The sequence below is a fragment of the Leucopleurus acutus genome, assembly GCF_964270905.1.
Source record: "Leucopleurus acutus genome assembly, chromosome: 3".
Classification (NCBI taxonomy): domain Eukaryota; kingdom Metazoa; phylum Chordata; class Mammalia; order Artiodactyla; family Delphinidae; genus Leucopleurus; species Leucopleurus acutus.
In genome coordinates, this window is record NC_139145.1 from 49,467,602 (window position 1) to 49,484,134 (window position 16,533).

The 16,533-nt window shown below is 42.3% G+C and overlaps 1 protein-coding gene across 2 annotated transcripts; it reads left to right on the top strand.

The window, feature by feature from the left end:
* The first annotated feature begins 4,530 nt into the window (after positions 1-4,530).
* RBM22 (RNA binding motif protein 22) lies at positions 4,531-13,044 on the top strand. 2 transcript variants are annotated; one of them, XM_082835537.1, is made up of 11 exons: positions 4,531-4,631; positions 5,061-5,114; positions 6,078-6,107; positions 6,708-6,840; positions 8,108-8,208; positions 8,313-8,485; positions 9,305-9,505; positions 10,671-10,835; positions 11,587-11,675; positions 11,880-12,011; positions 12,784-13,044. In XM_082835537.1, exons 1-11 carry the CDS (start codon positions 4,578-4,580, stop codon positions 12,912-12,914), a joined length of 1,263 nt encoding a protein of 420 aa, XP_082691663.1. In that variant the 5' UTR covers positions 4,531-4,577; the 3' UTR covers positions 12,915-13,044. The 2 variants fall into 2 exon arrangements, with proteins under 2 accessions (XP_082691663.1, XP_082691664.1); XM_082835538.1 differs by having other exon boundaries at positions 4,563-4,631; positions 5,082-5,114.
* Positions 13,045-16,533: the final 3,489 nt, after the last annotated feature.

Below are 16,533 nucleotides of genomic sequence, written 5' to 3' on the forward strand. Positions count from 1 at the left end.
AATCATAAATTTTATTGGATCTATATCAGATAGCTGATGTGGCAGGGCACTCAACTAGCCTGAATTTCAAGGAAGGACAGACCCCTCCAAGGAGAGGTGGGATGTAGACTGGCTCATCTGTAGCAGAGCATGGGAGGAAGAAGTGTTGACCAACATATAAGCAGGTAAGGGGAAATCAACTAAAAGAATTGCTAAAGGCCAAACTGGGGCTAACATGACAGTATAAAACCCCTGGGAGCCTGAGATACTAGGGGACCTTGCATGCACTGACAAGCTCTTTCCAAAACCTCCACCGGGTGTTCATGAGAAAGACCTGGGGGGAGTGGGGTGCTGGAGCTCTACAGAGCCTCCCTTGGTTTGGAGGCATGCAAAGGAAGGAGGAGTAGGAAAGGCATGAAACCTTGCCTCCCCCTGGCTAGGCCCTTCCCTCATTAGGAGCAAAAAGGCCTAAGCCACTGGGGGAGGAGCAGAAAACCCTGTCTGCCTAGAACACAGGTAAAGACCCGTTGGTGCTGGGACAAGGTAAGAAAAAACCTCTACACTTGGGAGGGACAGGACTCAGTCCTGAGCCCCCCCAGGATTTTATACCAATACCATTAAAGGCCTCTTGCCAATGCAAGAAGGGCAAGAAACTCTCCCCCTTCAAGACCAACCAACCACAGATACAAGTCAGGGTTTGGCTGCCACAGAGAGAAGGGGCAAGAATGCTGAGAAAAGACCCATTCCCAAGGCCTGGGCACGAAGGACCTACTAAAGACTGAGGCTTGGGACTTCCCTGGTGACGCAGTGGTTAAGAATCTGCCTGCTGTACTTCCCTGGTGGCGCGGTGGTTGAGAGTCCGCCTGCCAATGCAGGGGACACGGGTTCGAGCCTTGGTTCAGGAAGATCCCGTGTGATAACAAAGCAACTAAGCCCGTGCACCACAACTACTGAGCCCGTGAGCCACAACTACTGAGCCTGCATGCCACAACTGAAGCCCTTGTGCCTAGAGCCCGTGCTCTGCAACAAAGAGGAGCCACCGCAATGAGAAGCCTGCGCACCACAACAAAGAGTAGCCCCCGCTCGCCGCAACTAGAGAAAGCCCACGTGCAGCAATGAAGACCCAACGCAGCCAAAAATAATTAATTTTTTAAAAATTAAAATAAAAAGACTGAGGCGTAATTAGAACAAAGAATCCCTGAGTCCTCCCTGACTCGCAACGTAGCAAGCAGCTGCTGGGGGCATGGGCAAAGGCATAGAGACTTAACCATATGGTGCAGGTATGCAGGACAGCTGAAAGCTAAGGATGAAGTATGAACACGAGAAAAATTCTTCAGCTCCAAAGCACAAAATTAGTGGATATGAAACCTGTGGTTTCAAACACTGAAGGCAACCATCGCAGCAACAAAACCCAAACCTAGCTCAATTTCTGGCCAGGATGACCAAACCCCACACGAATGGCGTGACAGAAGAGGCTTGCCTATTTCCAAGCATTAATAATATTGACTTCAGTCTCTACTGTTACATAAGTAATGACTGGCATTCAATAAAAATTTTGAGATACACAAAGAAGCAAGAAAAGTCAACCCATTTGTGATAGACAATCAATGAGACCCTATATAGTTATGACCCAGATGTTGGAATTATTGGTCAGGGACTTAAACTCTGATTAACATGTCGAAGATCTAGTTGAAAATAGGGATAATATGCATGACAGATTTCAGCAGAGAGGTAGAAACTATAAGAAAGGGACAGATTGAAATGAAAACCACAGGATCAGAGATGAAGAATATTTTCTCTGGGCTCATCAGAACACCTTGTCATACCTGAGGAAATAATCAGGAAACTTGGAAATGGATCAATAGAAATTATCCAAACTGAAACTCTCAAAAAGAAAACAACAGCATATTCAAGGTCTATGGGATGATATCAAATAGTCTAACGTGTAATTACTTTCTTCTCCCAGATGGAGAAGAAACTGGGCAGAATATTTAAAGAGATGACAGGTAAGAATTTTCAAAGTACAATGAAGGACAACAAATCACAGATGCATGAAGCTCAGATATTCGCAAGCACTTTCTTATACAGGAAAAAGCCATATGATCAAGTAATCCCACTCCTAGGTATTTACACATGCAAAATGAAAACCTATGTCTGTACAACACCTGTATGTGAATGTTTATAATGCCTTTATTTATTTATTTTTGGGTTTTGTTTTTATTTTTTTTAACATCTTTATTGGAGTATAATTGCTTTCAAATGTTGTGTTAGTTTCTGCTGTAAAACAAAGTGAATCAGCTATACATATACATATATCCCCATATCTCCTCCCTCTGTGTCTCCCTCCCACCCTCCCTATCCCACCCATCTAAGTGGTCAGAAAGCACCGAGCTGATGATCTCCCTGTGCTATGCGGCTGCTTCCCACTAGCTAGCTATTTTACATTTGGTAGTGTGTATATGTCCGTGCCATTCTCTCACTTCGTCCCAGTTTACCCTTCCCCCTCCCCATGTCCTCACGTCCATTCTCTACGTCTGTGTCTTTATTCCTGTCCTGCCCTTAGGTTCTTCAGAACCTTTTTTTTTTTTTTTAGATTCCAAGTATATGTGTTAGCATACGGTATTTCTTTTTCTCTTTTTGACTTACTTCACTCTGTATGACAGACTCTAGGTCTATCCACCTCACTACAAATAACTCAATTTCGTTTCTTTTTATCGCTGAGTAATAATCTATTGTATATATGTGCCATATCTTCTTTATCCATTCATCTGTCGATGGACACTTAGGTTGCTTCCATGTCCTGGCTATTGCAAATAGAGCTGCAATGAACATTGTGGTACATGATTCTTTTTGAATTATGGTTTCCTCAAGGTATATGCCCAGTAGTAGGATTGCTGGGTCCTATGGTAGTTCTATTTTTAGTTTTTTGAGGAACTTCCATACTGTTCTCCATAGTGGCTGTATCAATTTACATTCCCACCAGCAGTGCAAGAGGGTTCCCTTTTCTCCACACCCTCTCCAGCATTTATTGTTTGCAGATTTTTTGATGATGTCCATTCTGACTGGTGTGAGATGATACCTCATTGTAGTTTTGATTTGCATTTCTCTAATGATTAGTGATGTTGAGCATCCTTTCATGTGCTTCTTGGCCATCTGTATGTCTTCTTTGGAGAAACGTCTATTTAGGTCTTCTGCCCATTTTTGGATTGGATTGTTTGTCTTTTTGATATTGAGCTGCATGAGCTTATGCCTTTATTTATATTCATTCAAATCTGGAACAACGCAAATGTTCATCAACTGGCAAGTGTGTGTGTTGGGGGGGGCGGTGTGTGTTTAACCCCAAGTGCATCCATACAATGAAATTCTCAGCAATAAAAAGGAACAAATTACTGATACATGTAACAATATGGATGAATTTCAAATACAATATGCGAAGAGAAAGAAATCAGACCCAAAAGGCAATACAGGATTCCATTTATGATATTCTGGAAATGGCAAAACTATAGGGGCAGAACACAGATCAGTGGTTGCCGTGGATCAAGCATGGGGAGAAGTGGATTCACTCAGCACAAGGGAACTTTTGGGGATGATAGATGATAGAACTATTCTATATTTGTATGACTATAAGCAAAAATTCATAAATGTTCAAGTAAAAAGGGTAAAATTTTACTCTACACAAATTATGCTTTAAACCTAATTTTTAAGACATAAGGTGGCATAAATAAAAGTATTTGATGATAGGATATGTCAAAAACTATGAAAGTGACACCAGGACGCTTGAAATTCATAAAATATCGGCAGTGTGGTTATGAGTTGTTCCAAAAACGATGTAACAATACATGTGTTGATCCACAGGACCCTTTTCATTTCAGAAGTTGGAAACACAGCACTATTGTCTTTGGATTTGTGGCTTCACCATTTTCTAGCTACACGACCAGAAGCAAGTTACTTAATCTCTCTAAACCTGTTTCCTTCTATAAAAGAGGTAGCATAATACTTGCCTAGAGGGTAATGGTTGCCAGATAAAGTACAACACATCCTGATAAATTTCACTTTCAGAAAAACGAGTCATTATTTAGTGTAAGCATGTTTGGAACATATTTGGAACTAAAATAGGGTTCGCTGTTTATCTGAAATTCAAATTTAAGTAGACGTTCTGGGTTTTCCTTGCTAAATCTGGCAACCCTACAGAGAGAGGGCTTATTGTGGGAATTAAGTAAGACACGGTAACGGCAAGACGTTACTCCACCGTTTGGCATAATAAGCGCTCAGTGGGGACCAACGCTGTTTTAATCCCAACCCCTCACTCATTACTTGTTCCTTTATTCTTTCACTCAAATATTAAAATAAACCGATTGTACTTGTGACTCTTCATCCCTTGCTGTCACCACTCTGAAGAAGCACCAGGAAGCCAACTATCAAGCGAAGAAATTCTGAGCGGGCGACGTCATGACGCACAAGGCCCGTCCCCCGCTCAAGGGCGCACAAGACGCGTAAATAAGACGTCGACGGCCGGCAGGCAGCTTCGGGGCCTGACGGGATTGTGGCGGTCTTCTCTCCCAACTCGGAAGCTGCGGCTACCTCCAGACGCTCTCAAGATGGCGACCTCTCTGGGTTCCAACACCTACAACAGGCAGAACTGGGAGGATGCGGTGAGTATGCCTGCTGATGGAGGACGGAAAGAGGCAGCGAAGCCAGGCTTCCAGCGGGCGGGCAGGGACATGGCTGCGGCGCAGCCGAGGGAATTCCGGGGAGAAGCCAGCATCGCGGCCTAACTCTGCCACGGCTGAAAGCTGAAGGGCGGCCCTCCTGCGGGCTTGGAGGGAGAGGGCTTAGCCAGGGTCCGGCAGCAACCCCCTTTCCATCCCTACCCCCTCCACTCTTTTCGAGCGGCTCTTTTCTCCCGCCGTCTGCCGGAAGTGCAGACAGCACCCCGTCCGCGACCCGGCCAGTGCTGGACCTCGGGTTCCTGCCCTGTTCCCCAACCTCGCTCCTCGTCCCCTCCCCCCGCCCCATCACTGTGGACGAGATGGCAGGGTCTTCGGAGCCTGGCGTTCGACCAGATTTCCCATTTTCACCAGGACTTCCCTATTCTGTGCCAGACGTGTCTTGGAGAAAACCCATATATCCGAATGGTGAGTGATCGTGTGTGAAACGGGACTTACTGTCTGTGTTCTGTCAGTGTTGTGGCACTTGCACACTGTCGGTGATGTGTTTGTCTTAGCTGAGAAGTAATAATGCCCCTTTACTAACCCTAAGAGTACGACGAATTTGCAAAGGACTGTCATGCTTGTTCTCTCACTTTGGAACTCAGCAACGGTCCTGTGATATAAAAGTCATAATAATAGCTAATATTCATTGAGCATTTCCCTAGGAGATAGGTCTGTTAACCAGAGGCAAAGGGAGTTTATGTCTTTTCAATATAGCAAGTAAGGTGTGGAGCTGGGATCTAAGTTCAGATATTCTGACTCCGGGTACCTCAGCAAATTAGGAGCAGACCCAGGACTAAAAATCTAGGTTTCCTGACTCCTAATCAAGTGCCTTTTGGCCTCTGCACCTTGTAATCTGTTTAGTATAAGGTATCCTCTATCCTTACAAATAAGGGTAAAATTAGCAGCAGTTAACATTTAATACTTAGATTAGGGCTGTGTTGTGATCAGTCTTGGAGGTATTGGTTGACTATATGCAGGGGACCAGCACAGGATGAGTCTGTAGTAGTTAACTCTGACTAAACTTTGTAAAATGGGCTGGCCATGGCTGCATCCTCCATTTAGGGACTGTGGAAACCATTAGGAAATTGTTCTTGGGAGAGAACTTCGGAGCCAGAAATGAATCTAAGAGTTGCGGTTGTGGAAAGGTACATACTTACCTGGTGTTAGATCTGTAAGATTCTTAAGAGGTTATAACTTGTAGGTGACTAGATTATATCCCCAGCCCTCCCTTACCCCCCCTCCCTCCCCAAAAGGGTGGATTTTTTCCTCCTCTCTTCAAGATGCCAGGGATTTCCAGATAAATTTCTTAGGTCCTGTCTAGAGAAGGAACAGGCATTAGGTTTTCTTCTTTCCATAACTCATTCTTTTCTATTTTTTCTATTTCAGACCAAAGAAAAGTACGGGAAGGAATGCAAAGTAAGTATATTTAAAGAGTAATGATTTAATTTTATTTTCCGTTTCTCTTCCACTTGTTGAGGTATGAAGTCCTTTTTAAAAGTGAGCGCTACACAGACATTCATGTATCATTTACATACTCATTGGCTGTTAACTATTTAGTGTAGGGGTAAGAAAATGAGCCCTTTAACGTAAGGATTCTTAACTTGGTGTCTGTGGTTGGGCTTTGAACCCCCTGAGATTGTATATACCAAGTATTGTTTGATTACGCACGTGAGCATTTTAGCTGAGGAGGAAGGTCATAGCCATCATAAGATTCTCAGAGGAGTATATGACACTCCCTACTCACCCCGTAAAAGATTAAGGGTTATATCATTAATGGTGGTGACCTCTAGGGTGGGGAGGACTTTGATTTTTGAGTATTTTATTTCTGTACTATGTGAATTTTTTAACTACTGAGGAAGGGTGTTGTAAAGGATTGAAACATCATATGGTGTTTAGACTAGATGATTGCTAAGATCTCTTCTACACGCTAGATTGAGGGATCCTTTTATGAAATCTCCTGGATTGATTGTCCAGATCAGGACCATTAATACTCTGTGGCTTTATTTTGTGTTCCAGATCTGTGCCAGGCCGTTCACAGTGTTTCGTTGGTGCCCCGGGGTCCGCATGCGTTTCAAGAAGACTGAAGTTTGCCAGACCTGCAGTAAATTGAAGAATGTCTGTCAGACCTGCCTCTTGGACCTAGAGTATGGTATGTTTGCCCTGTCCCATAGGTCTGAAAGTGTGCAACTACTCTACACGACAAACCAGTTTTCTTGTCTCCCACTTCTCATCCCTTCTCTGGTTCTCACCCACTTTGGAGTGTCTGCTGTGCTCTGCTTTTCCCAAGAAGAAAAGAACCATACTAATTTATTCTAGCGTTCTGAACAACAGTAGGGACTTAAAGAAAAGTTGGTAATTGATCAGCACTGGCCGAAACCTCCCTTCTGTATACCTTTGTAGCCAAGGTAAGTTAAAGGCATTGTTGCTATGATAGGTAATTTCTTTGCCTTTGGCTTCTTTCTAAATCCAGAGCTTTTTTTCCCACAATCCCTGACAAAGTTCTGGCTAATTGTGCTCTAGATTTTTGTATCAAATATATTGTTAGGACTGATACACTATATTGCTACTGTTTCAGAGTAACTGCTTTTGGGAGTGATTTTTTTAACTGCAGATGACTTTTTATTTATGCGAAAAATATTCTTTCAACAAAAGTTTCTACTATACAGTAAAATAAAAGGGAAAAGGAAAATACAAGTTTATCTATGTTAAGTTCAGAAAGTTGACTCTGCTAATCAGAGTCCTGGTCACATATTGTTTAATATTATTTGTATGTTTGTTAAGGGGGTGTTCTGATTCTGGAATATAATGACCCTTACATGACTGATTATCCAGAGGATGTGTAGGACAAGCCTAAAAATAATTCATTTTTTTATATTTATTTTAAATAAATTATGGCATATTAAAAGCTAGATGCATTATTAATTGCAGGTCAAATCTAACTATAGTAAAATTTTGTTCATCTAAAAGATTTTCTAAAACATTAATTTCATGAAATTTCATGAAAACTCAGGAATTTGGATAATTTCTTAGAATGCTCTATAGTAGTATTGGCCTGATGGTGCTAAAGATTTTGAATTAAAATAAAGCCTCTGGGGCTTCCCTGGTGGCACAGTGGTTGAGAGTCCGCCCGCCGATGCAGGGGACACGGGTTCGTGCCCCGGTCCGGGAGGATCCCACATGCCGCGGAGCGGCTGGGCCCGTGAACCATGGCCGCTGAGCCTGCACGTCCGGAGCCTGTGCTCCGCAACGGGAGAGGCCACAACAGTGAGAGGCCCGCGTACCGCAAAATAAATAAATAAATAAAGCCTCTGGTACCAAATAAGAAAGTGGAGAAAATGATGTATTCTGTCTACATATTCAGTTTGGATATGGTTTAAAATGTATTTTGAGTTTTTTCCTCCTTTCCTTTGTTCTAGGCTTGCCCATCCAGGTTCGTGACGCAGGATTGTCTTTTAAGGATGACATGCCAAAGTCCGATGTCAACAAAGAATACTATACACAGAATATGGAGCGAGAAGTATGTTGCCACTTGCTTGATGTAGTTTTATATTTAATGAAAGAATCCTGGGGGATTGATACAACCTGTGTAATTTATCTTTTGAATGTGTCATTCCTTTATAGATTTCTAACTCTGATGGAACACGGCCAGTTGGCATGTTGGGGAAGGCCACATCCACCAGTGACATGCTGCTCAAACTGGCCCGGACCACACCCTACTACAAAAGAAATCGGCCCCACATTTGCTCCTTCTGGGTGAAAGGAGAATGTAAGAGAGGAGAGGAGTGTCCATACAGGCAAGAGCTGAACTGCTTTTTCAGTTTTTGCTTTCAGATGATTAGTCATCTAAGAAGGGGGAGGTGCTAGCTTAAACTATTTCTGCTTTAAAATGTAGAAGTTTATAGAACTAGTGTCATATGTCTTATATCTTAGGACTAGAGCTTGATCAAATTGTTTTTACTTATTATAATGGAACTTTTACTTACAACCAAGCCTTGGGAAACTAAATTGCTCTGCCATAAAATATCAATGTTGACCTCAAAAGTTTCTGCCTAAGATGTAAGTCTTTGCCATCAGGGTATGATTGGCTTGAATCTCAGTGTATAGTTGAAATCAGATTAAGACCAGACTTGTAAAGAATGTGTAAGTGTGTTTGACTCAAGACTGCCAGGCATCTGGATTAGGAGTTCTTACTTTGGGGTTGGTGAAGCCTACACCCAACAAAAAGCTAGTAGCTATGTTTTTTTCTGGGGTTGGGTCCATAGATTTAATAAGACTCTGAGTGGAATGCAAGACCTCAGACACATTAAGAACGCTTGACCTAGAGGAGGGTAATCATGTTTTGGTTACCTTTTGTTTTGGAGTGGATTGTGTCAAAAACATTTCTTTATAAGGAAACTCTGCCACGCTGTGGCCGTTTAAGTGGCTTTTCGGAGGCTAGCGAGTCCTTGTGTGATACAGTAAATCCCTTGATATTAGCTCTGTTTTAATAGTTATGTTTTGGTATGGCCATGGTTTCTAGATCAAAAGGGGACTTTTGTAGCTCCTGTTGGGTGGTATCTGTAAAATTTTTTCCCTTGTTTCACCTTTATGCATTGTTCTTCCCTGAACCATAGACATGAGAAGCCAACAGATCCAGATGACCCCCTTGCTGATCAGAACATTAAAGACCGATATTATGGAATCAATGACCCTGTGGCAGATAAACTTTTAAAGCGAGCATCAACAATGCCTCGTCTGGACCCACCAGAGGACAAGACTATCACCACACTGTATGTTGGTGGTCTGGGCGATACCATTACTGAGACAGATCTAAGGTTTGTGAATATAATTTTATGAGTTGTTTTTGCCTTCACCTGCCCTAGATTTTTTTTTTTTTTTTTTTTTTTGGCAAAAACATGATAATTCTGTATAAGGTACATTTTTCTTTAGTTGCTCTAGAGTTAGTGTCATGCTGACTGGAATTTTTATAAAGTTGTCCTTTGTGATGCCATGTAATGTTCCTCAACAGTGCTTATTCCATGCTTGTGTAGGGTATTAATTACATGAGCTTCTGTTTGGCCTAATAGCCATTAGAATTTCTAAAGATGGCACATATCCAAGTATGATTAATTTTGTAGGGGAGGGAGAGCTTTGCAATTATATAACCTTATGGTTTAACTTGTTGGCTTTTTAAAGAGATTGGTATTTGGTAAATTTGTGTTATTCTTGGCTTGTATTTTGCATGGCTAGATGAAACATCTGGGCAGATACTGATGGAAATTGCCTCTTGCAAAGAGATAGAGGGGAAAAGAAACTCTTATAGGTGTACAACCTGCCCTTGGTAGCTTGTCTGCCTTAAACCCTAAGTGAGCTAGAGTGTCCCCAGTGGGTGGCAGACTTTTTCCCACCTGCTCTTTCTCTTCTTCTTTTTTACAACCTTAAAAAAGAATTTTTTTAAAAACGTTCTTGGCTCATCAGCCATGGGGGCTGTAGTTTGCCAGCCCCTTATCTAGGGTTTAAGGTCTTTAGGGAGCCTTCTGGAGCCCCTTTTCCTCCATGGGAAAAACCCTGAGATGTTTGATAGCCTTTATTTACTCATTATTTTTCTTTCCCTTCCTCAATACACAGCACCCACAATAGGGTTTAAGGTATGGGGGAACCACCTACAGGTAATTAGGCAGATCACCATGGGGCCACCTGCCTTGTGGTGAATCAGTTAAAGAGTTAGTAATCCAGGGCTTCCCCGGTGGCGCAGTGGTTGAGAGTCCGCTTGCCGATGTAGGGGACATGGGTTCGTGACTCGGTCCAGGAAGATCCCACATGCCGCGGAGCTGCTGAGCCTGTGCGTCCAGAGCCTGTGCTCCGCAACGGGAGAGGCCACAACAGTGAGAGGCCCGCGTACCGCAAAAAAAAAAAAAAAAAAAGAGTTAATAATCCATATTCAACTTCCTGGGAATGTCTGTGTTATTAACCCATTTTTCTCTACCTGTATCCCTTCAGAAATCACTTCTACCAGTTTGGAGAGATCCGGACAATCACTGTTGTGCAGAGACAGCAGTGTGCTTTCATCCAGTTTGCCACAAGGCAGGCTGCAGAAGTGGCTGCTGAGAAGTCCTTTAACAAGTTGATCGTCAATGGCCGCAGGCTCAACGTGAAATGGGGAAGGTGAGCATTAGACTGTATTAAAATAGCATTATTGAGATTTTCAAGAACCTTTTCATTATCTGGGGACTAGTAAGCTTTCGGTGAATAGGCTTAAATCAATAGGACCTTTAAAAAGAATTTTTCATTCTGTCTGGCACTCCATTCCTGTGGATATTAGGAAGATGCTACTTTGGAAACTTATTCAGGGTTTTGGTGTAGTGATCTGATCCTTTGAAGGTTCATGTGTTTTTTGACCAGCTATTACAGGCCAAGGGTAATGCCAGGGCATGAAATGTGGCCTGAGAGTTTACACAGGAATTAGACCTAGATTCTGTCCTCTGTAGGCCAACTATCTAATGAAGAAGAATAGCTAACATAAGTTTGAAAGTGGTGATTGCATAAGAGAGACACAAGTAAAATGCCCTGGACATTCAAAGGTGGAACGTGTTTCTGGCTTGGAGCCAGGGAGACCTTTCACAGCAGCAGCAGCAGCAGCAGTCCTCACGGAGGGCTTTCTGAGCACTGGGCTCAACACATGGGTGTTGCCTCCTCCATCCCCTACAGCAGTTCTAGTGAATTTTGAACCCAAGTCTTTCTGGCTTCAAAACCTTTGCTCTTATCCACTGTGCACTATGGCATTTATGGGAAAGGAATGTGTGCCGAAAAGGAGGCAAGGAGTGAAGGAAATCCGTTTGTCTAGGAAACATGAGAAGCAGAGGTGTGAGAGAAGGTGGGACCATGTGCTGATGGCGTAAGGGTCTGTGTCTCCCAGGTCCCAAGCAGCCAGAGGAAAAGAAAAGGAGAAGGACGGAACCACAGACTCTGGAATCAAGCTAGAGCCCGTTCCAGGGCTACCAGGAGGTGAGTGCAGACTTTCTGCCTACCTGGTAGCTTGCTAACTTCAGTTGCTCACACTGCCCTCGTGTCCCACGGACGTTAGAAGAGACCCAGGTCTCTGGCTCCCAGCAGCTGTGTTCTCCCAGCAGGACCTCCCAGGATTTCAAGGCAGTGGAAGCGCTGTTGCACGGTTGTCCTCTGCTCTAACCAGCTGTTTCTCTTCTTTAGCTCTTCCTCCTCCTCCTGCTGCAGAAGAAGAGGCCTCAGCCAACTACTTCAACCTACCCCCCAGCGGTCCTCCAGCCGTGGTGAACATCGCCCTGCCACCCCCGCCTGGTATTGCCCCGCCCCCACCCCCAGGTAACCAGCTTCCTTCTGAGGAAATCGGGAAACCCTGGCGAAGTCCTGTAGGCTGTGGGTGTGTTTTAGCTTGCAAAGCCTTTACTACCTGCCTGCAACAAGGTAAGGAGTTTGCACCAAAATGTAAATTCGTCAAGAAAGTCGTGTTACCAAAGAATTGTCAGATGAACTAAACAGTGTGCTTGGTCATGTAATGAAGTTACATTTTGGCTCAAGCTCTTTATCTTGTTCATGACAATTAATAAACAGTTCAGGGACTTGCACTTTGTATAGCACTGCTCTTTATAGCACTGTCAATGCCAGTATGAGCAGTGTAAGTAAATCACAAGCAGCAGGTTCTCCTGGGCGGAGTTCCCATACTCTCTGGAGGAAGTTCTGGTTTCTGAACACCCTTCACTTGAGTATAAAGCATTGAGGTTAATGATGACAGGGTGTTGCCATCAGCCTGATTTCTCCCTCACCTCCCCAATTCTGATCAAATCCTGTCTGATAGGCTTGGCATGTTTGATAGATAGCAGAGGCTCAGATGACACACTAGCAATACCTGAGACATGTGGAGTTTTTTTTTTTAAGCCATCTTGAGGGGGAAGGTTTCTAAAACCAAGGAAGTCATGCAGGTAGACATTCCTAAGCAAGTCTTGTGAACTGACATTTTCTGAAGCCCCATGTCAATTTGATTTATGTGTAGGTGGTATTGACCTTAGAAAATTCAGGGTTTGAAAGGTTGTTAAGAGAACTGCAAGCCTAACAGACTTTTCTCTCCTATCTGTAGGTTTTGGGCCACACATGTTCCACCCGATGGGACCACCCCCTCCTTTCATGAGGGCTCCAGGACCAATCCACTATCCTTCTCAGGACCCTCAGAGGATGGGAGCTCATGCCGGGAAACACAGCAGCCCCTAGCACATTATCACCACTCTGGGGCTCTTCAGAAGAGAGGGCGCTTAAAAATCCCAGTAAATGAATCTTGGAATAAATATATTTTTCCTTCCTTTGTAGTTTCCATGATAGCGGAATGTATTCAGATGTGGGCAGTTGGAGAACAACAGCCATGCTTTCCTACATGTGCTCAAAGGATTGATGGACCTGAAATAAGCTGCCATTAACATATCTGGTTACTACTATAACATTACTAACAAAGTTTAATGCCTCTTCCCCTTATCTGTGTGGGGAACAAGCAACTGGGTAAATTGGAATGTCCAGCGGAGTTACCATCCCAATTAAATGTTCATTTTGTATCTTTTCTGGGGGGAACAAGTTGACCTGCAGTAAAAAAACAAACAACTTTGACCATTTTTATGTCCATTGGATATTTTCCTTTTTATCATCTAAAAAAAGATTACTAGTACTAATCATTGTAGTGGCAAGAGTGTGATTTAACGCTTCTAAAGTCACACTCAGAAAGACAAGTAGAAACCAGCACCCAGCACAGCCCAGGTCTTTTCTCATCTCTCCTTTCCTCATTTATTACTAAAGGAATCTGGCTGATAGTTTTACTTCTTTATGCTACCAAAAAGAGACAAAGATAAAAGTTACTTTTTATTCCTGTCAATCGGATGGAAACACAAATGTCATGGGGTTTTGTATCATTGAAGAAACCTGGTGTCTAGGATGAAATTATTTTAAAGAACTTCCAGTAAAACACTTGAACAAACTGTGAAAGGAAAAGAATTAGAGTGTGTTTGAATGGAAGACTTGTGACCTATAGCTGGAACTTCGATCTTCAGCATTCACCTTTGTGTGACTTCAGCGTCTCGTTTTAATTCCCTGCTTCTGGGCAGGGGACTCCGGTCTTAGAATATTTGGATATACCTGAATTGTAGAAGGCAAAAAAAAAAATTGATGTTGTGTTGTGGTTTTGTTTTTAAAAAATTAAAACGGGTCAATTTTCTAAATGTTGTCATAGGTTTATTTCTGTTTTCTTTATCCTTGGTAACTGAACTTGAGGTCAGTGGGAGTTAGAAACAAGTTATATATAAATATGTTTTTGCTTTAGACTGTTTTGATTCTGATCTCTATCCATTCTGAAAGAACCAGGCCTTTTTAGTACTTACGTCAAAGGTTAGTTGTGGGCTTGAAATAGGAATACACAGAAGGCACAGCACAGAGCCTGTCATGTGGTTGTTGATACATGGTAGCTTTAAAAAGTTGTCCTAGTATTATACAAGTCATTTTAAAAGGAAACAGGAAAAATTTATCTACAAGTGCATTTTTCCAGAAGCCAATTCCCATGTCATTTTTATCTAAAATACATACTTACAGAATGGATATACCCCTCATTACCCTATTTTAGCTTCTCTGGAGAATTTTTGTTGTTTTCTTCGAGACGACTTTATCTTGCCTTTTTTTTTTTAAGATCTAAAATTAATCTAGAAGCACTTAGAAATTTTTATTTTAATTCTAGTAATATCAGATGTGAAGCAATGTAGGGGTACTTCCAAGTATTTTGACACCCTTTTGGGTAGGGTTTTTTACTTGAGCAGGTGAGAGGTTTTTAGCCAATTTGTGAATAATGTGAAACATAGTGTTTTAATGATTGGTAAATTCAGTTATATCTATACATTTTATATACACATGTAAATATGACTATCCAATTTGCATATTCTTGCCTTTTTGAGAAAGATTCTAAATTTTGTGCACTTACCTGGCTGTGGATGTGTATTTGTTTTTAAAGCATAAACCAACATAAATTGAAGTATAGAATAGATGCTTGATTAGTCTTTCTTATGGAAATCAGAATTATGAGCAATTAGATTTTTGGCAAAAACTCTTAGGTGCTTACCAAACTCCATTTCCTTCTCTAGGGCATACAGCCAGGGGTACACTTGGCAAAAAGTAAACTTTGCCATTCCCAGACCTCGGTAAAAAACATCTCACCCACCCAGTCCTATGAGCTCTTTCCCCATCTGCTGGCTGAATGCACAGGAGGATGATCCCTGGAAGATGGCAGAGTCACACAATGGAAGGAGCCTGGGTTACTTTATCACTGCTTCAGGGAGAGCATTGTGATAAGAGGAATTTTTGTTACAGTAAGCCATTGAGACTTGGGGATCTGTCTGTAACAGCAGCTAGTGTTACTCTCATAAAAGATGTAGTCAGATCTGATCACAAAAAAAAAGCAGAAACCCATTTTTGTACTGAGTAATGGTGATTTCTTAAATTTATTTTTATTCAAGTATAGTTGATTTATAATGTGTTAATTTCTGATGTACAGCAAAGTGACTCAGTTATATACATATATACATTCTTTTTTATATTCTTTTCCATTATGGTTTATCCCAGGATATTGAGTATAGTTCCCTGTGCTATACAGTAGGACCTTGTTATTTATCCATTCTATATGTAATAGTTTACATCCACTAACCCCAAACTCCCAGTCCATCCCTCCCCACCCCCACCTTGGTAACTACAAGTGTGTTTTCTACGTCTGTGAGTCTGTTTCTGTTTCGTAGGTAAGTTCATTTGTGTCATATTTTAGATTCCACATACAAGTGATATCATACAGTATTTGTCTTTCTGACTTCACTTAGTATGATAATCTCTAGTTGCATCCATATTGCTGCACATGGCATTTCACTTTTTTATGGCTGAGTAGTATTCCATTGTATATATGCACCACATCTTCTTTATCCATTCATCTGTCAATGGGCATTTATGTTGTTCCCACGTCTTGGCTATTGTGAATAGAGCTGCTATGAACATTGGGGTGCATGTATCTTTTTGAATTACAGTTCTGGCCAGATATATGCTCAGGAGTGGGATTGCTGGATCATACAGTAACTCTAGTTTTAGTTTTCTGAGGAACCTCCTTACTGTTCTCCACAGTGACTGCACCAACTTATATTCCCACCAACAGTGTAGGAGGGTTCCCTTTTCTCCACACCCTCTCCAGCATTTGTTATTTGTATACTTTTTACAAAATAAATTTATTTATTTTTGGCTGCATGGGGTCTGTTTCTGTGTGTGGGGCTAGTTGCGGCAAGCGGGGGCTACTCTTCATTACAGTGCACAGGCTCCTCATTGCGGTGGCTACTCTTGTTGCGGAGCACAGTCTCCAAGCACGTGGGCCTCAGCAGTTGTGACACGTGGGCTCAGCAGTTGTGGCTCGCAAGCTCTAGAGTGCAGTCTCAGTAGTTGTGGCACACGGGCTTAGTTGCTCCGTGGCATATTGGGTCTTCCCGGACCAGGGATTGAACCTGTGTCCCCTGCATTGGCAGGCGGATCCTTAACCACTGTGCCACCAGGGAAGTCCCCCGTTAACTTTTTTAAAAGGAGGGATTGTCTTGGTAAAATGTAACGCATGTACAGAAAAAGTGCATAAACACAGAAGCACAACTAAGTTAAATATTTTAAAGTGAATATCTGTGTAACAATCACACAGATTTAGAAATAGTCCAGCTTTCCCCAGAAGCATTTTATTATGTCCCTTCACAATCACAAACCTTTCTTCCTCCAAAGTACCACCATCCTGACTTTTATATTCAACACCTCCTTGCGTCAGTAAACATGTTTGTATATGTGC

Excerpts from the sequence above, each read along its gene's own strand:
- RBM22 (XM_082835537.1), top strand. The coding sequence starts at position 4,578 with ATGGCGACCTCTCTGGGTTCCAACACCTACAACAGGCAGAACTGGGAG. Across the intron at positions 5,115-6,077 it reads AAAACCCATATATCCGAATG|ACCAAAGAAAAGTACGGGAA; the intron begins GTGAGTGATCGT and ends TTTCTATTTCAG. Across the intron at positions 9,506-10,670 it reads ATTACTGAGACAGATCTAAG|AAATCACTTCTACCAGTTTG; the intron begins GTTTGTGAATAT and ends GTATCCCTTCAG.